This window comes from Haliotis rufescens, unplaced genomic scaffold (assembly GCF_023055435.1).
Source record: "Haliotis rufescens isolate VD_foot unplaced genomic scaffold, xgHalRufe1.0.p SCAF_35, whole genome shotgun sequence".
Taxonomy (NCBI): Eukaryota; Metazoa; Mollusca; class Gastropoda; order Lepetellida; family Haliotidae; genus Haliotis; species Haliotis rufescens.
The window spans coordinates 4,159,683-4,180,788 of record NW_025964057.1 but is presented as its reverse complement, the minus strand read 5'-3'; the positions used below and the strand labels follow the sequence as shown (position 1 = coordinate 4,180,788).

The 21,106-nt window shown below is 44.0% G+C and overlaps 1 protein-coding gene across 5 annotated transcripts in view; it reads left to right on the top strand.

The window, feature by feature from the left end:
- Window positions 1-21,106, top strand: part of LOC124125259 (solute carrier family 4 member 11-like) — a 75,593-nt gene that overhangs the window by 39,008 nt on the left and 15,479 nt on the right. For all 5 annotated transcript variants that reach the window (XM_048381013.1, XM_048381016.1, XM_048381017.1 and 2 more), the window contains 9 exons: window positions 4,690-4,727; window positions 6,610-6,811; window positions 7,723-7,810; window positions 11,358-11,481; window positions 12,025-12,222; window positions 13,229-13,313; window positions 14,418-14,540; window positions 17,190-17,303; window positions 17,725-17,857. In XM_048381013.1, coding sequence (XP_048236970.1) covers window positions 4,690-4,727; window positions 6,610-6,811; window positions 7,723-7,810; window positions 11,358-11,481; window positions 12,025-12,222; window positions 13,229-13,313; window positions 14,418-14,540; window positions 17,190-17,303; window positions 17,725-17,857 — 1,105 coding nt within the window. The remainder of the gene's footprint in view (window positions 1-4,689; window positions 4,728-6,609; window positions 6,812-7,722; window positions 7,811-11,357; window positions 11,482-12,024; window positions 12,223-13,228; window positions 13,314-14,417; window positions 14,541-17,189; window positions 17,304-17,724; window positions 17,858-21,106) is intronic.

Genomic DNA, 21,106 nt, shown 5'->3' with positions numbered 1-21,106 from the left:
ACTTTCCAGTGGATTAATCCGGGTCATGTTGAGAAAGTTGAAGTGGTCTGACTGTCCAGTGGATTAATCAGGGTCATATTGAGAAAGTTGAGGTGGTCTGACTTTCAAGTGGATTAATCAGGGTCATATTGAGAAAGTTGAGGTGGTCTGACTGTCCAGTAGATTAATCAGGGTAATATTGAGAAAGTTGAGGTGGTCTGACTTAGCTGTGGATTAATCAGGGTCATATTGAGAAAGTTGAGGTGGTCTGACTTTCAAATGGATTAATCTGGGTCATATTGAGAAAGTTGAGGTGGTCTGACTTCGCTGTGGATTTATCAGGATCATATTGAGAAAGTTGAAGTGGTCTGACTTAGCTGTGGATTAATCAGGGTCATATTGAGAAAGTTGAGGTGGTCTGACGGTCCAGTGGATTAATCAGGGTCATATTGAGAAAGTTGAGGTGGTCTGACTGTCCAGTGGATTAATCAGGGTAATATTGAGAAAGTTGAGGTGGTCTGACTTAGCTGTGGATTTATCAGGATCATATTGAGAAAGTTGAAGTGGTCTGACTTAGCTGTGGATTTATCAGGATCATATTGAGAAAGTTGAAGTGGTCTGACTGTCCAGTGGATTAATCAGGGTCATATTGAGAAAGTTGAGGTGGTCTGACTTAGCTGTGGATTAATCAGGATCATATTGAGAAAGTTGAGGTGGTCTGACTTTCAAGTGGATTAATCTGGGTCATATTGAGAAAGTCGATGTGGTCTGACTTTCAAGTGGATTAATCAGGGTAATATTGAGAAAGTTGAGGTGGTCTGACTTTCAAGTGGATTAATCAGGGTCATATTGAGAAAGTTGAGGTGGTCTGACTTTCCAGTGGATTAATCCGGGTCATGTTGAGAAAGTTGAAGTGGTCTGACTGTCCAGTGGATTAATCAGGGTCATATTGAGAAAGTTGAGGTGGTCTGACTTTCAAGTGGATTAATCAGGGTCATATTGAGAAAGTTGAGGTGGTCTGACTGTCCAGTGGATTAATCAGGGTAATATTGAGAAAGTTGAGGTGGTCTGACTTTCAAGTGGATTAATCAGGGTCATATTGAGAAAGTTGAGGTGGTCTGACTTTCAAATGGATTAATCTGGGTCATATTGAGAAAGTTGAGGTGGTCTGACTTCGCTGTGGATTTATCAGGATCATATTGAGAAAGTTGAAGTGGTCTGACTTAGCTGTGGATTAATCAAGGTCATATTGAGAAAGTTGAGGTGGTCTGACGGTCCAGTGGATTAATCAGGGTCATATTGAGAAAGTTGAGGTGGTCTGACTGTCCAGTGGATTAATCAGGGTAATATTGAGAAAGTTGAGGTGGTCTGACTTAGCTGTGGATTTATCAGGATCATATTGAGAAAGTTGAAGTGGTCTGACTTAGCTGTGGATTTATCAGGATCATATTGAGAAAGTTGAGGTGGTCTGACTTTCAAGTGGATTAATCTGGGTCATATTGAGAAAGTCGATGTGGTCTGACTTTCAAGTGGATTAATCAGGATCATATTGAGAAATTTGAGGTGGTATGACTGAGCTGTGGATTAATCAGGGTCACATTCGGACTTTACTAAATATAAATCTTGCTTCATGTTTAATTCATTTTAATGGTATGTGTGCTGTTATAAGCTGAGCTTACTTGACCCAACAGAATTTCGCTAGACTTCAAATAGGCTTTTGACTTAAGTAACACAGACTGTATAATTATGAGAAGACTCCAGTGTTGTTTCTATATGTGGAACGTTCCGCTACATGTAGAATGCAGTGAGGGAAATGTGGAAATATGTGAAATAGTGAAACAGTTTATCATGCTGTCCACAAAAGTGAGGTACTTCACCACAATGTTTACTTCACAATGTGACACTTGTGATCCACCCACTTGTGTTCCTACCACTTGTGATCCACCCACTTGTGATCCACCCACTCGTGATCCACCCACTTGAGAAGAACCCACCTACAATCCCCCCACACCTTCCAAGCTGCTAATTGCAATCACATGTTGGTAGCTGTTGACAGGTAGAACCAATTAGACTGTGGCATGTTTTGCAGTTTACAAGACAGTCTGTTACTGTCTGTGAGATCTGCCCAACCCATCCACATCTACTGGTGTCAGGAGGATGAGATGTTTCCACATCTACTGGTGTCAGGAGGATGTGATGTTTCCACATCTACTGGTTTCAGGAGGATGTGATGTTTCCACATCTACTGGTGTCAGGAGGATGTGATGTTTCCACATCTACTGGTGCCAGGAGGATGTGATGTTTCCACATCTACTGATGCCAGGAGGATGTGATGTTTCCACATCTACTGGTGTCAGGAGTGTGATGTTTCCACATCTACTGGTGTCAGGAGGATGTGATGTTTCCACATCTACTGGTGTCAGGAGTGTGATGTTTCCACATCTACTGGTGTCAGGAAGGTGTGATGTTTCCACATCTACTGGTGTCAGGAGGGTGTGATGTTTCCACATCTACCTATGTCAGGAGTGTGATGTTTCCACATCTACTGGTGTCAGGAGGATGTGATGTTTCCACATCTACTGGTGTCAGGAGTGTGATGTTTCCACATCTACTGGTGTCAGGAAGGTGTGATGTTTCCACATCTACTGGTGTCAGGAGGGTGTGATGTTTCCACATCTACTGGTGTCAGTAGGATGTTATGTTTCCACATCTACTGGTGTCAGGAGTGGGATGTTTCCACATCTACTGGTGTCAGGAGTGTGATGTTTCCACATCTACTGATGTCATGAGGGTGGGATGTTTCCACATCTACTGGTGTCAGGAGAGTGTGATGTTTCCACATCTACTGGTGCCAGGAGGCCGGGATGTTTCCACATCTACTGGTGTCAGGAGGGTGGGATGTTTCCACATCAAATGGTGTCAGGAGGGTGGGATGTTTCCACATCTACTGGTGTCAGGAGGCCGGGATGTTTCCACATCTACTGGTGTCAGGAGGGTGGGATGTTTCCACATCTACTGGTGTCAGGAGGCCGGGATGTTTCCACATCTACTGGTGTCAGGAGCGGGATGTTTCCACATCTACTGGTGTCAGGAAGGTGTGATGTTTCCACATCTACTGGTGTCAGGAGGGTGTGATGTTTCCACATCTACTGGTGTCAGGAGTGGGATGTTTCCACATCTACTGGTGTCAGGAGGGTGGGATGTTTCCACATCAAATGGTGTCAGGAGGGTGGGATGTTTCCACATCTACTGGTGTCAGGAGGGTGGGATGTTTCCACATCTACTGGTGTCAGGAGGGTGGGATGTTTCCACATCTACTGGTGTCAGGAGGCCGGGATGTTTCCACATCTACTGGTGTCAGGAGCGGGATGTTTCCACATCTACTGGTGTCAGGAAGGTGTGATGTTTCCACATCTACTGGTGTCAGGAGGGTGTGATGTTTCCACATCTACTGGTGTCAGGAGTGGGATGTTTCCACATCTACTGGTGTCAGGAGGGTGGGATGTTTCCACATCTACTGGTGTCAGGAGGGTGTGATGTTTCCACATCTACTGGTGTCAGGAGTGGGATGTTTCCATACCTCCTGTGCCTGGGGAGTTCTTTAATTCATTACCTTGACAGCAAATATGTCATTCAGTCAATCTACATATTTTGGATAACAGACAGACATAATCTCATAATCTATTAATATTCTTCAGATGGACATATTGTCTTTAAATAAATCAGCATTACGTGAGTGACATCAGCTGAATCTTCCTTTGCAGATGATGTGTGAGGTTTGTGCAAACATGTTTCGATAGATCAAGCCAATCAGGTGATCTCGGTGTTCAGTGCCAGGTAATTGTATTATGTGTGAGAACCTGTTAGCATCTCTGTGCAGAATCTCTGTGCAGCATCTCTGTGCAGCATCTCTGATGTCCCACGCCACAGGTGTGAGGCAAGAATCCTGGGCTGCATCAAGATAAAAGAGACATGGATTACATCAACACTAAAACATCGTGTCAGGTCATTGATGGGCTGCTGGCTGCTTTAGTTTCTAAATAATATGTGTGACGTTATTAGTTTTTTCAGAGGGAGTTGGTTGTGTGCAATTGAACTTGTGTGGAGAATTTTCTCCTATGTGCTGGGGTTCGTCTGAAAATGACTTTGTGCACAATAGGCAGTGGGAAGGCAGGTGTGTTTCTGAGGTTGTTCAGCAATGATATGCCTCAATTGAACTACATGTTAATTTTCTTTTATTACAGGATGAATGTTAGAAATATTAATTTGTTATTCACAGGTGCTGTTGTCATTTTGTTTATGTTGCTAGGCAACTGTGGATAGTGGTTTTCTTTGTCATACTGCAACCTGTTAGTCATCTCCTGTATAGAAATGTTTTCAAATTATGAACCATGAATATTTCATTTCAATTTGTTCTGCTAATTAACAACTAAATTGTTGAATTGGTTGTGCTGGTATTTTATTACTTTATTTTTAGTCTTTGGAACAAAGAATAGTATGATTAGTATATGAACCTGGCCATGGACAAGACCTGCCCACTACTGGGTCTACCTGGTAAATATCAATACTGTGGACATTTGTTGTCATGCCAGATACAATCAACAATGACCACATCAGGACTTGTCTTTGTCTCCTACATTCCATGTTTGTTTAATTTGAAGTATTTATCGTTGAATCACTGGTTTATCAAGACATCCTCCTGTGTTTCAGACGAGTCTGGCCTCAGCCTCATCTATTCACGACATGAGGTGAGTACTTGTTCTGCCATGTCTGTAGACCAAACTTTGATTTCTTGGTTTGTGGATTCAGTGAACAGGAGCAAAAAGCCACAGTCACTTAAGCCACAAAAAGTTAGGTAAATGTGGTTATTGATCAATATTTCCTTGATAATTTTGTAATGTGTTACGTGATAGATTGTCAGAGGGTGTCAGGGACATCAAACCTTTAGTATCAAGGAGGTATTTGTATCTATCAGGGAGATTTTGATACAGCAACAATTGAATTTAAATGTTAACCAGTCATCACACTCTGTAAATTTACAATGTCTTAGTACCATAAAAAATGTAAAAGTATTAAAAGATACAGCTGCTTGAATTAAAACAAAAGTACTTGAAGTGTTTTGAATGATGTAATGCTTTGTATAGTGACTGGCCATTGTAAACACCTTGTCAGAGCAGAGTCTTCTCTGATGGAAGTAGATCTGTTCATTGTTCTGTAACAATAGTAAACCAGCACTTACTGAATTGGCATTTATTTTTACCCAATTAATAATACTTGTCTAAACACATGAACCTCTTTACGACCCACTGTAGTAAATTGTTTTGCCAAAAAAGATTTTTTCAAATTAATTACCGGTGATCTAACGGTGCAACATCAGTTTGCACTGTGAATTTTGTATGTTTTTTGTGGGCAGATTGTTTTGCATACACTCATGAAACATGAACGTGTCTCTGCTTTCTGTCCAAAATGGTAGCTTTACACTCCATTCTCATGATTCAATACTTCTTGTCAATACTTGTTTGGGAATGAATTTTTCATTAAGATAGAAAATACTTACATCAGGTATTGCCAACCCCTCCTCTCCTGAAACTGGGGCTAAGATCCAAACTTGGTGAACATTTTTTGACTCAGACTGTGTTTGTATGCATTTGTAAGAACACTGAAAACCACAAAAAATCCTGGGTAGTGTTTATCGCCAGTTTCTGAGTTAAGTATGTAATGTCCTTCTTCATGGAGACTACAGTCTACAAAGTCAGATATCCCTTTCTGGCATTGTATATGAGTTATGACAAACAAATGGTCTGTACAAGAAATGTGACGTCCTATTGATAGCCCTGTACCACAATGTACCACTCTGTACTGTAAAAGTGACGTCCTATTGATAGCCCTGTACCACAATGTACCACTCTGTACTCTAAAAGTGATGTCCTATTGATAGCCCTGTACCACAATGTACCACTCTGTACTCTAAAAGTGACATCCTATTGATAGCCCTGTACCACAATGTACCACTCTGTACTCTAAAAGTGACGTCCTATTGATAGCCCTGTACCACAATGTACCACTCTGTACTCTAAAAGTGACGTCCTATTGATAGCCCTGTACCACAATGTACCACTCTGTACTCTAAAAGTGGCGTCCTATTGATAGCCCTGTACCACAATGTACCACTCTGTTTTCTAAAAGTGACGTCCTATTGATAGCCCTGTACCATAATTTACCACTCTGTACTCTAAAAGTGACGTCCTATTGATAGCCCTGTACCACAATGTACCACTCTGTACTCTAAAAGTGACGTCCTATTGATAGCCCTGTACCATAATTTACCACTCTGTACTCTAAAAGTGACGTCCTATTGATAGCACTGTACCACAATGTACCACTCTGTACTCTAAAAGTGGCGTCCTATTGATAGCCCTGTACCACAATGTACCACTCTGTACTCTAAAAGTGACGTCCTATTGATAGCCCTGTACCACAATGTACCACTCTGTACTCTAAAAGTGGCGTCCTATTGATAGCCCTGTACCACAATGTACTACTCTGTACTCTAAAAGTGGCGTCCTTTTGATAGCCCTGTACCACAATGTACCACTCTGTACTCTAAAAGTGACGTCCTGTTGTGTACAGAGGGTGCCATTCAAGGACTTTACCAACGAGGTGCGGGCCACGATGGACGTGCAGAAGTTCCTCAACAACACAGTGCTGCTGCTTGACGTCCATCACTCCAACCTGGACGTGATTGTGGATGACATCCTCAAGAAGATGCTTGGCACAGACTCCCCCATCAGCTCCGACCAGGCCAAGTCCGCTCTCTTCACCACCGACTGTGGTAGGTGTTATTTCATGTTCAATGCCACAGTATAGCTGTGAAGTGAACGTAGGAATGTCTACCTGTAGTATAGCTGTGAAGTGAACATAGGAATGTCTACCTGTAGTATAGCTGTGTTGTGAACTTAGGAATGTCTTCCTATTATATAGCTGTGTAGTGAACATAGGAATGTGTACCTATAGTATATCCATTTAGTGAACGTAGGAGTGTCTACCTGTAGTATAGGTGTGTAGTGAACTTAGGAATGTCTTCCTATTATATAGCTGTGTAGTGAACATAGGAATGTGTACTTATAGTATATCCATTTAGTGAACGTAGGAATGTCTACCTGTAGTATAGCTGTGTAGTGAACATAGGAATGTGTACCTATGGTATATCCATGTAGTGAACTTAGGAATGTCTTCCTATTATATAGCTGTGTAGTGAACATAGGAATGTGTACCTATAGTATATCCATTTAGTGAACGTAGGAGTGTCTACCTGTAGTATAGGTGTGTAGTGAACTTAGGAATGTCTTCCTATTATATAGCTGTGTAGTGAACATAGGAATGTGTACTTATAGTATATCCATTTAGTGAACGTAGGAATGTCTACCTGTAGTATAGCTGTGTAGTGAACATAGGAATGTGTACCTATGGTATATCCATGTAGTGAACATAGGAATGCCTGCCTATAATATAACTGTGTAGTGAACATAGGAATGTGTACCTATGGTATATCCATGGAGTGTAGTATCGCCTTGTGGTGAACACAGTATGTCTACCTATACTATTGCCATGCAGTGAATATTTATTGACATTTACCAGAGTTGCACAATTTCTGTGTAGTATTCATGCAGGCTGACATTGTTTAAGACAGTGTACTGATACAAGTGACAGAAGTGTATTTGCTGATGCGTTTGTGTCGTGCAGTGCATCAGCTGAGCAGGACCATCCAGAGCTCGGTGAAGATTGATGACGCAGGAGGTTTTGACTATGATCAGAACTGGGTCTGTGCCATGTGAGTGTTTCCATCGGAGAATCAGGGAAATCAACAGAGCAATCTTAGTATTACAACTGTCGTAAGTCACTGTAAAAGTAGGGGAGGTACAATCATTTTAACGCTAAGATAACTTTGTGGAAGGGGCCCCTGGTCTCTCTCAGTTTGACCAGATAGAATTGATTTTGGATCTCATCAGATAAAGTACAAAATTGGATCCATTTTAAGCACTCATATCTCCAGCATCCTCAACCAGATGGATGATGCAGATCTGTTGTCAAGATATGTTGTCTCATTGACTGTGTGTCTCACTGTGTGTGCTTCTCACTGTCTGTGCCTCTCACTGTGTGTGTCTCTCACTGCCTGTGTCAACCCGTGAAGATTCCGGGGTAGAATAGGTCTTCAGCAACCCATGCTTGCCGTAAAAGACGACTATGCTTGTCGTAAAAGGCGACTAACGGGATCGGGTGGTCAGGCTCGCTGACTTGGTTGATGCATGTCAGCGATTCCAATTGCGTGGATCGATGCTCATGATGTCAATCACTGGATTGTCTGGTCAAGCCTCGATTATTTTACAGACCGACGTCATATAGCTGGAATATTGCTGAGTGCGGCGTTAAACAACAAAACAAACAAAAAAAACACTGCCTGTGCCTCTCACTGCCTGTCTCTCAGTTTGTCTTTCACTCTCTGTGCCTCTCATAGCCTGTGTCTGTCACTGTCTGCCTCTCACTGCCTGTCTGTCACTGTCTGCCTCTCACTCTCTGTGCCTCTCACTACCTGTGTCTGTCATTGTCTGCCTCTCACTGTCTGTGTCTGTCACTGTCTGTCTCTCACTGTCTGTGCCTGTCACTGCCTGTGTCTGTCACTGTCTGTGTCTGTCACTGTCTGCCTCTCACTGCCTGTGTCTGTCACTGTCTGTCTCTCACTGTCTGTGCCTGTCACTGCCTGTGTCTGTCACTGTCTGTGCTTCTCACTGCATGTGTATGTCACTGTCTGTGTCTGTCACTGTCTGCCTCTCACTGCCTGTGTCTGTCACTGTCTGCCTCTCACTGCCTGTGTATGTCACTGTCTGCCTCTCACTGTCTGTGTCTGTCACTGTCTGTGTCTGTCACTGTCTGCCTCTCACTGTCTGTGTCTGTCACTGTCTGTGCTTCTCACTGTCTGTGTCTGTCACTGTCTGTCTCTCACTGTCTATGCCTCTCACTGCCTGTGTCTGTCACTGTCTATGCTTCTCACTGCATGTGTCTGTCACTGTCTGCCTCTCACTGCCTGTGTATGTCACTGTCTGTGCTTCTCACTGCCTGTGTCTGTCACTGTCTGTGCTTCTCACTGTCTGTGTCTGTACCTGTCTGTCTCTCACTGTCTATGCCTCTCACTGCCTGTGTCTGTCACTGTCTGTGCTTCTCACTGTCTGTGTCTGTCACTGTCTGTGCTTCTCACTGCCTGTGTCTGTCACTGTCTGTGCTTCTCACTGTCTGTGTCTGTCACTGTCTGCCTCTCACTGTCTGTGCTTCTCACTGCCTGTGTCTGTCACTGTCTGTGCTTCTCAATGCCTGTGTCTGTCACTGTCTGTGCTTCTTACTGTCTGTGTCTGTCACTGTCTGCCTCTCACTGTATGTGCTTCTCACTGCCTGTGTCTGTCACTGTCTGTGTCTGTCACTGTCTGCCTCTCACTGCCTGTGTCTGTCACTGTCTGTCTCTCACTGTCTGTGCTTCTCATTGTCTGTGTCTGTCACTGTCTGTCTCTCACTGTCTATGCCTCTCACTGCCTGTGTCTGTCACTGTCTGTGCTTCTCACTGTCTGTGTCTGTCACTGTCTGCCTCTCACTGTATGTGCTTCTCACTGCCTGTGTCTCTCACTGTCTGTGTCTGTCACTGTCTGTGTCTGTCTGTGTCTCTCACTGTCTGTGCCTGTCACTGCCAGTGTCTGTCACTGTCTGTGCTTCTCACTGCATGTGTATGTCACCGTCTGCCTCTCACTGTCTGTGTCTGTCACTGTCTGTGTCTGTCACTGTCTGTGCTTCTCACTGTCTGTGTCTGTCACTGTCTGTGCTTCTCACTGCATGTGTATGTCACTGTCTGTGCTTCTCACTGCATGTGTATGTCACTGTCTGTGTCTGTCACTGTCTGTGCTTCTCACTGCCTGTGTCTGTCACTGTCTGTGCTTCTCACTGCATGTGTATGTCACTGTCTGCCTCTCACTGTCTGTGTCTGTCACTGTCTGTGTCTGTCACTGTCTGCCTCTCACCGTCTGCCTCTCACTGTCTGTGTCTGTCACTGTCTGCCTCTCACTGTCTGTGTCTGTGTCTGTCACTGTCTGCCTCTCACTGTCTGTGTCTGTCACTGTCTGCCTCTCACTGTCTGAGTCTGTGTCTGTCACTGTCTGCCTCTCACTGTCTGTGTCTGTCACTGTCTGCCTCTCACTGCCTGTGTCTCTCACTGTCTGTGCTTTTCACTGTGTCTCACTGTCTGCCTCTCACTGTCTGTGCCTCTCACTGTCTGCCTCTCATTGTCTGCCTCTCACTGCCTGTTCCTCTCACTGTCTGTGCTTCTCACTGTGTCTCACTGTCTGTCTCTCACTGCCTTTGCCTCTTACTGTCTGCCTCTCACTGTCTGTCTCTCACTGCCTGTTCCTCTCACTGTCTGTGCTTTTCACTGTGTCTCACTGTCTGCCTCTCACTGTCTGTGCTTCTCACTGTGTCTCACTGTCTGCCTCTCACTGTGTCTCACTGTCTGCCTCTCACTGTCTGCCTTTCACTGCCTGTTCCTCTCACTGTCTGTGCTTCTCACTGTGTCTCACTGTCTGTCTCTCACTGCCTGTTCCTCTCACTGTCTGTGCTTTTCACTGTGTCTCACTGTCTGTGCTGCTCACTGTGTCTCACTGTCTGCCTCTCACTGTGTCTCACTGTCTGCCTCTCACTGTCTACCTCTCACTGCCTGTGCCTCTCACTGTCTGTGCTTCGAACTGTGTCTCACTGTCTGTCTCTCACTGCCTGTGCCTCTCACTGTCTGTGCCTCTCACTGTCTGTGCTTCTCACTGTCTGTGCTTCTCACTGTCTGTGCTTCTCACTGTCTGTGCCTCTCACTGTCTGTGCCTCTCACTGCCTGTGCCTCTCACTGTCTGTGCCTCTCACTGTCTGTGCCTCTCACTGCCTGTGTCTCTCACTGTCTGTGCTTCTCACTGTGTCTCACTGTCTGCCTCTCACTGTGTCTCACTGTCTGCCTCTCACTGTCTGCCTCCCACTGTCTGCCTCTCACTGTCTGTGCTTCTCACTGTGTCTCACTGTCTGCCTCTCACTGTCTGCCTCTCACTGTCTGCCTCTCACTGCCTGTTCCTCTCACTGTCTGCCTCTCACTGCCTGTGCCTCTCACTGTCTGCCTCTCACTGCCTGTGCCTCTCACTGTCTGTGCCTCTCACTGTCTGCCTCTCACTGTCTGTTCCTCTCACTGTCTGTCACTGTTTGTCTCTCACTGTCTGTGTTTCATTGCCTATGTCACTGTTTTCCAATCTTCTAGCCCAGACATACTGTTGGACCACTTGTAATCTCATCCATCTCCACTCCAGGTGCAGCATCCCCTCCATCACCAAGGGCTATGTGGGCATTGCCCGCCTCACCACACCCGCCAACTTCGGCATGACGTGCCAGGAAGTGTACTTCGTCATCGTCATCCTCACCCCGACCAAGGAGGTAGGTAGAACCACAGCCCCACTGTCACCAACAAAACTCTTTTGTAGCTGTGGTGTGGTCCTACACCAGGGAAGGGAACACTGTAGGAATCGGCTTTTATCGAGGGGGGGGGGGGGGTGTGTAGTAATTTGTGATTTATGTTTCATTACCTGTTACCATCAAGCTAACAATAAATGACTTACAAAACATCATGTTCCACATGACTTGTTTGCCAGTGGCCAGGTTGTAATTTACGAGGGTGAAGCAAAGCTACTGGTTGCATGACTAACACTAAGTGATAACAATACTGGCACAATGTATTTGAAAAAACTTTCTTTGGACTTACACCTGTTTTAATAGTAAAATGATAGAAACAGTGGATAATGGTTATTGTGTAAGCAGACCTTTTCGAAAAAAAACAAGTGCATGCTTGTGTGGGTGTGTGTTGATGAAGGCGAACCACTGGACAAGCCGAACACGCTCTAGCTCCTGACTGGATGTGTCAATGGATTAATGAGGTTTCCTTCTTGTGTCAGTGTTTTTAAGCAATGTGGTTGGTTACAGAAAGGCACGAAGAGTGAGCTGGAGACTGGGAGGACATTTGCAACAATGTTCTCGGACATAGATTTCCGCCTGGAATTGATGGGGGCGCCGGACGAGGAGCATTTCAAGGGAATCTTGCAGAAGGAGACCCATAAGTTGTCGGAGAAGCAGAAACTGTCAGAGACCAAGATGGCCGTCTTTGACAGCGAAGAGGAGAAGGTACTGCTTCAGAACAACATGTTATAGGTTAAATAGTCTATAAATTTGTCTGTTTTAGATAATATTTTATGTCAACTTGAAACATGTGACAAACAAGAAATATTTTCATCTTTTAAAGAAGATCAACAAAAGAATTAGATTGTATCAATTGTTCCCCTTTAGAAATTGATTGTACATTTATGAATTGTTTTGCCATAGAATGAAAGCTGTTACCACACACTTAGTGTCAAGAGTAGGATGCTTATGTCACACACAATCAAATGCATAAGAACTTGAACAGATGCCCAACCAAGACAGATTTGTTGAACTTTGAGTCTTGTCAGAAACCATTCAACATTCTTTCATATACTAGTGTAACTTTGTATAGGTACATGACCAAATATTATGATACTTGTATCCATTTAGTTTGACATTGACTACTCTGAAGTCAAATCTGTTAATCACAGTGACTCTTTCTCTCAATGACTCTCTATAGCTTTATGAGATGTACAATCTTTCATGTTATGGAGCTTTAGATGCAGAGCTCCAGATAGCTGCCAATTTGCATAATGTACGTAAACTAAGTCATCGTAACTGTGTGTAGTTCCGCAATGTAGTGTTCAGCTTGCGTTCACGTATGTCTGTACAGGTAACTGAATGTAGACATCATGTATACAGGCTGCTACAGTGAATGATGCACAGATGTGTTGTAACGTAGCCATGTGTCACTGTCATGAGATTGGGAGTCAGGGGACTCAGTGGAGCAGCACAAGGACACTTCCTATTACAAGTTACCTGAAACAGTGGAAAAGGAGAATTATTTTCACAAATGTCTACTGATCAGTTTACAAAGCCTAATAGACTGGACCAAGACAGTAAAAATACATTGAATACCAAAGAAAACTAACAATACCCAACGTGAATGATGACATGTGAATAAATACTCCATGGCTTAAAAAATTATCTGGAGCCGTGAGGATGTGAGAAGATTTTCAACCTGACTATGTGATGCTTGGTTGTGTTTCAGCCCAAGATGCGATGTGGCTTCCTCCGCGGCATCAAGGATGACTTGAAGAGACGTTTACCGCATTACTTCTCCGACTACAAGGACGGTACGTTCAAACTTGGCAGCTCATTTGACCATCAATATGATAAAGCAGCTCCTTGAGAAGGGACTTGTGGTGTAGACAATCGGTGACCCAGGCATTGATTAACCAATGAGAAAACAGACTCCCAGATTACCTTGCCAACACCGGGACGTTTCACAATGCGATCGCAGAACTGTGATTGTCTAAACAGATTTTCCCTCACATGGAACAGGGCCGTGATCGAAATGTGTGACAGAAGAGTTCGGGGGGACAATGTCACTATTAGTCCACTATTCCATTTAGCCCACTATTCCATTTTAACCCACTATTTCATTTAGCCCACTATTCCATTTAGTCCACTATTCCATTGAGTCCACTGTTTCATTTATCCCATTTAGTCCACTGTTTCATTGAGTCCACTATTCCATTGAGTCCACTATTCCATTTAGTCCACTGTTTCATTGAGTCCACTATTCCATAGAGTCCACTATTCCATTGAGTCCACTGTTTCATTTATCCCATTTAGTCCACTGTTTCATTTAGCCCACTATTCCATTTTAACCCACTATTCCATTGAGTCCACTGTTTCATTTATCCCATTTAGTCCACTGTTTCATTGAGTCCACTATTCCATTGAGTCCACTATCCCATTTAGTCCACTATTCCATTTAGTCCACTGTTTCATTGAGTCCACTATTCCATAGAGTCCACTATTCCATTTAGTCCACTGTTTCATTGAGTCCACTATTCCATAGAGTCCACTAGTTCATTGAGTCCACTATTCCATTGAGTCCACTGTTTCATTGAGTCCACTATTCCATAGAGTCCACTAGTTCATTGAGTCCACTATTCCATAGAGTCCACTATTCCATTTAGTCCACTGTTTCATTGAGTCCACTATTCCATTGAGTCCACTATTCCATTTAGTCCACTGTTTCATTGAGTCCACTAGTTCATTGAGTCCACTATTCCATAGAGTCCACTAGTTCATTGAGTCCACTATTCCATTCAGTCCACTGTTTCATTGAGTCCACTATTCCAGGTCTTATGGCTGTACTCGGTGACACATTCTGGACACAAAGACAGGTATATGTTTATCCACAGTGTGACCTTGTTGGTGTTGTGTAGGTGTTGCGGACAAGAAAAGCATCCTGAAGACGTTGTCGACCACACTGTTCCTCTACTTCGCCTGCATCCTGCCGTGTATCGCCTTCGGTGTTCTCAACTCAGACAACACTCATCAGATTCTAAGTAAGAAACACTCCAACTTATATTTTAGCTGTTACTGGTCTATATTGTCTGCTGCCCAAGTGTTTAAAGTAGGAGTCGATTAATGAACTGACTTTTGTCCATCATGCCCTGCTGGTGTAGTTTATAAAGGGGTGCTTTATGTGGTTGCTTGAACTTGGCTCAGCCTCGGTCACATGTTCTTTTAAATATAAGGTCAAGGTCGCTAGAACTCAAAACTGAGACATTAAAATTTCTAGAAAGTATAGATTAATTCATGAAAAATGTATATATTTTCCAATCATTTAAGATAGACTGATGAAACTTACCCTGTACCTGTCACATGCCATAGTTATGTCAAATGTCAAGGTCACTTTAAAGGTCATTCACTCCTAAAATGACTTGAAAATAGTTACTGGCAGGAAGTATTGGTAGGATAAATTGAGACACATTTGTAACTAAGTAGTGCTCTGGCATGTTATGGGATTATTATGGTTCTGTTAGGATGAACAAAACCTTCCAAATGGTGTGCTGGTTTTTTGGGGGGAAGTAGTCAGCAAAGAGTCACAGGAGACTAATCACAATTTTATTTACAAGAACAATTAACAATGAATAATTTACAATATCTTAAAATATAGCTGTTGATGCCTCAGAGATTGGGAACAACCCTCTGGGCTGTGGGAGAGAGATCTGCTTGGTATGAGCGTCAAACCCCTTCTGCTTAACATTTTGCTTCAGTTACATATTTAACAAGAATTAGAACAATAAAAAGGAATATGACTGGTTGATACACACTGGTCTGTGCCTTATGGTTAATGAATGGCTAGACAGAGGGGCATACTTAATCCTGTTAATCCAGTTGGACTGGCACTAATCTTGTTGACATATTTACTGGGTGCTTGGAAAGAGATTATGGTATCACTATAGACAAGCTTGTATTGGGGCTAATCTTTAAAAAGTCTAAATTGAAGTATTTGATGAATGTTATTCTAATATAGGTAAAGACAGATTTACTTAAATAAAATAGTTCAAGGCAATCTATAAGACTATGTAGACATATCTTTTGTCTTATTGATTAGTATGTCTGGGAGATGGGATGTATCAGGTTGGTCATGGAGAATGTGTGGATGGTTAACCAGGGGTCCGGAAACCGTCATATGCGCCGGACATGTCCGATTGGGAATCTCAAATGTCCGGTTTAAAATATTGCTTACCGGACATTTAAATTTTTCTGTCCAGACATTTTAAAAAGTATTGTCCGGACATTCTTAAATTTTGACCGGACGTGATCAGCAGTTAGGACTGAGCAGTTTCTGTCTGCAGTTGTAACACAATGAAGATTATCTACACTGACAAGCTTTGTTCCAATCGGTCAATCACTGTAATAGGCAATAAACTGAGTTGACACTGATTAATAAAGGATTAATTACTGAGAAACATCTTGTTAATTTGAGTGAAAGGTGTTTACAACTGTACATAAATACCTTGCATCATCGATGTACCTCATTATCCTCACAATGCTACGATACGTAACCTCAGACAAGAAGCGAAAGCGTGACGACAGCCAGTCGACCGATGCAGATCAGTCGAGCGGATCTGCCAAACCCTCAAAGTCTGGACGATCATTTTGTAAATTGTGGCTAACGACTTTCACTTGGTTGACATACAATGAGGATTTGCAGATTTTATTGTTTTCAGTAGCTAGTCGTATATTGAATCTTGATTGACCGCCATTTTGCTTTCTGTGACGATCGATATCAAAAATTTTTATGGTCAATAATTAAGTAAAGATGAAAAAAGTATTAAATAACTATTGCTATCAACGATATTTTAGTATTTGTGATTATATTATCTGTCATGTTTTTAAATAATCTTTAGTTTAAAAAAAACCTTTTCCCGTGAGGTCACGTGATAACCAAATATGGGATAATAGTCTCGATCCAAATGTTACAATGCGTACACTTGAGCAGACTCATGAATATAACTCATGAATATTAATTAGACCATTCACTACGTTAACAGATCGTTATTATAACAGAAACAAACGTATGTTTTCCATGTACATCTAAAATGATATTATTTGTTATTAATTGCCCGGTGAATTAAACAACTTAAATTGAAACAATTCATAATTCATCATATTATGAATACGTAACAACTTGTAATGTGTGTGAAAAGTCGTACTAAAATACGCTTTTTGAAGGGGGCGTGGCCTAAATGCAAATGTCCGATTGGGATTTTAAATTTTCCGGACCCCTGTGGTTAACCATGTTCAGCAAGCTTGACTTGAATGAGCTTCACTCCTGCTCCATACAGAGACAGGCAGGAGAACCTGGTTCTAAGCATGCCTCTGGTCACCCAGCAGTGGATGGGTACCCAGTAGGAACAGTTTTTGTCCACTAGTCTAATAATGATAACACATAGCAAAACCCTTGAAAAGGTCAAATTTCTACTTGTCCTTATGATACTTTTGGGCAGTTTGTCAAGGGCTACAGGACTAGTGCCAATTTCTAGCCCAGCACATACAGTAACTTGGGTTGTATATTCCCCAGGGAGATGAGAATGAAAGTTGAATGCACACTGGTCCATAGTCAGGGGTACTGTTAATGTGGCACTGTGAGTATGCATGTCCATTGTCATCATCATTCTTATGAGAGTTTTCTTGTGTTTCAGCGGTGGAGAAGGTCCTGTACTCCCAGACGTTTGGGGGGATGCTGTTTGCTGTGTTCGGGGGGACTCCCCAGATTGTGCTGCTCACCACGGCTCCACTGGCCCTCTTCACTAAAAGTAGGAATCTCTTTGTATACAGTGTCTTTAAGTGGCATTTAGGCACTGAAGCATCTATACAAATATACACAGGTTTAGACTCATTTCTTTGTTTTGTCTTTCAGTCCTAGGATCATGTATATGGAAGTGCCTGTGTCAATCCTGTCATCTTCTCCACTGGTCACTGAACCCGCCCTCATTGTAGTACACTGAGCAAGGGAAATAACTTGTTTTGTCTAAATCTATACATGGGTGCCAATTTGTTTCTTCCCTCAAGGTCCCCCGGCACCGTAGCCCGACAGTGTGAGTCAGTCATCATGCTTTCAAACACAATTCCAGATGTGTGTACTAGTTACGCGTCAACTTTAAGAGGCCATTGGATGAGATGACTTTGTTATTTAACGAGGTGAGCCAGATCTAACCCACTTGTCCTCTCTTCCAGTCATCTACAGCATCTGCGAGGACTTCTCCCTGCCCTTCCAGCCCATGTTCTGTTGTGTCGGACTCTGGAACGCGTTCTTCCTCGTGGTCTTCTCCGTGTTTGATCTCAGCATCCTCATGCAGTTCTCCACAAGGTAACCTTCAGTACCCCAGAGACAGAGACTTCACACAAGAGACCACACACTAGAGACTTCACACTAGAGACGTCACACCAGACTTCACACAAGAGACCACACACTAGAGACTTCACACTAGAGACCACACACTAGAGACTTCACACCAGACTTCACACAAGAGACCACACACTAGAGACTTCACACAAGAGACCACACACTAGAGACTTCACACAAGAGACCACACACCAGAGATTTCACACTAGATACTTCACACCAGAGACTTCACACCAGAGATTTCACACTAGAGACTTCACACCAGATGCTTCACACTAGAGACATCACACCAGAGATTGCACACCTGAAACTCCACACCAGATACTTCACACCAGAGACGTCACACCTGAGACTTCACACCAGAGATTTCACACTAGAGACATCACATTAGAGACTTCACACCAGATGCTTCACACTAGAGACTTCACACCAGATGCTTTTCACTAGAGACTTCACACCAGAGACAGACTTCACACAACAGACCACACACTAGAGACTTCACACAAGAGACCACACACCTGAGACTACACACCAGATGCTTCACACTAGAGACTTCACACCAGATGCTTCACACTAGAGACTTCGCACCAGACTTCACACAAAAGACTTCACACAAGAGACCACACACCTGAGACATCACACCAGATGCTTCACACTAGAGACTTCACACCAGATGCTTCACACTAGAGAATTCACACCAGAGACTTCACACCAGACTTCACACAAGAGACCACACACAAGAGACCACACACTAGAGACTTCACACAAGAGACCACACACAAGAGACCACACACTAGAGACTTCACACAAGAGACCACACACCTGAGACTTCACACCAGAGATTTCACACTAGAGACTTCACACCAGAGACACCAAAGACTTCACACTAGAAACGTCACACCTGAGACTTCACACCAGAGATTTCACACTAGACTTCACACCAGAGACGCCAAAAACTTAACACTAGAGACTTCACACCAGAGACGCCAAAGACTTAACACTAGAGACTTTACACCTGAGACTTCACACCAGAGATTTCACACTAGAGACTTCACACCAGAGACGCCAAAGACTTCACACCAGAGATTTCACACCAGAGACTTCACACTAAAGACTTCACACCATAGACTTCACACTAAAGACTTCACACCAGATGCTTTACACGAGACTTCACACCAGAGATTTCACACTAGACTTCACACCAGAGAAGCCAAAAACTTAACACTAGACTTCACACCAGAGACGCCAAAGACTTCACATCAGAGATTTCACACCAGAGACTTCACACTAAAGACTTCACACCAGACTTCACACTAAAGACTTCACACCAGATGCTTTACACTAGACTTCACACCAGAGATTTCACACTAGAAACCTCACACCTGAGACTTCACACCAGATATTTCACACTAGACTTCACACCAGAGACGCCAAAAACTTAACACTAGAGACTTCACACCAGAGACTTCACACCAGAGACGCCAAAGACTTAACACTAGAGACTTCACACCAGAGACGCCAAAGACTTAACACTAGAGACTTCACACCAGGTGCCTCACACCTCAGATTTCACACCAGAGATATCACACTAGAGACTTCACACCAGAGACACCAAAGACTTCACACTGGAGACACTAGTGACTTAAACACTGCCATACTATTGCCCTCCATGGGGATCGAGGTTAGAAGTGGTCACTGGGAACCCCTGGGGATCCTGGTTAGAAGTGGTCCCCAGAAACCCATGGGGATCCTGGTTAGAAGAGGTCCCCAGAAACCCATGGGGATCCTGGTTAGAAGTGGTCCCCAGCAACCCATGGGGCTCCTGGTTAGAAGTGGTCCCCAGCAACCCATAGGGATCAAGGTTAGAAGTGGTCCCCAGCAACCCATAGGGATCCTGGTTAGAAGTGGTCCCCAGAAACCCATGGGGATCCTGGTTAGAAGTGGTCCCCAGAAACCCATGGGGATCAAGGTTAGAAGTGGTCCCCAGAAACCCATAGGGATCAAGGTTTGAAGTGGTCCCCAGAAACCCATAGGGATCAAGGTTAGAAGTGGTCCCCAGAAACCCATAGGGATCAAGGTTAGAAGTGTTCCCCAGAAACCCATGGGGATCCTGGTTAGAAGAGGTCCCCAGAAACCCATGGGGATCCTGGTTAGAAGTGGTCCCCAGCAACCCATAGGGATCCTGGTTAGAAGTGGTCCCCAGAAACCCATATGGATCAAGGTTAGAAGTGGTCCCCAGCAACCCATAGGGATCAAGGTTAGAAGTGGTCCCCAGAAACCCATAGGGATCCTGGTTAGAAGTGGTCCCCAGAAACCCATAGGGATCAAGGTTAGAAGTGGTCCCCAGAAACCCATAGGGATCAAGGTTAGAAGTGGTCCCCAGCAACCCATAGGGATCAAGGTTAGAAGTGGTCCCCAGAAACCCATAGGGATCAAGGTTAGAAGTGGTCCCCAGAAACCCATAGGGATCAAGGTTAGAAGTGGTCTCCAGAAACCCATGGGGATCCTGGTTAGAAGTGGTCCCCAGCAACCCATGGGGATCCTGGTTAGAAGAGGTCCCCAGAAACTCATGGGGATCCTGGTTAGAAGAGGTCCCCAGAAACCCATGGGGATCCTGGTTAGAAGAGGTCCCCAGAAACCCATAGGGATCAAGGTTAGAAGTGTTCCCCAGCAACCCATAGGGATCAAGGTTAGAAGTGTTCCCCAGAAACCCATGGGGATCCTGGTTAGAAGTGGTCCCCAGAAACCCATATGGATCAAGGTTAGAAGTGGTCCCCAGAAACCCATAGGGATCAAGGTTAGAAGTGGTCCCCAGAAACCCATAGGGATCAAGGTTAGAAGTGGTCCCCAGAAACCCATGGGGATCCTGGTTAGAAGTGGTCCCCAGAAACCCATGGGGATCCTGGTTAGAAGTGGTCCCCAGAAACCCATGGGGATCCTGGTTAGAAGTGGTCTCCAGAAACCCATGGGGATCCTGGTTAGAAGTGGTCCCCAGAAACCCATGGGGATCAAGGTTAGAAGTGTTCCCCAGAAACCCATGGGGATCCTGGTTAGAAGTGGTCCCCAGAAACCCATGGGGATCCTGGTTAGAAGTGGTCCCCAGAAACCCATGGGGATCAAGGTTAGAAGTGTTCCCCAGAAACCCATGGGGATCCTGGTTAGAAGTGGTCCCCAGCAAACCATGGGGATCCTGGTTAGAAGTGGTCCCCAGCA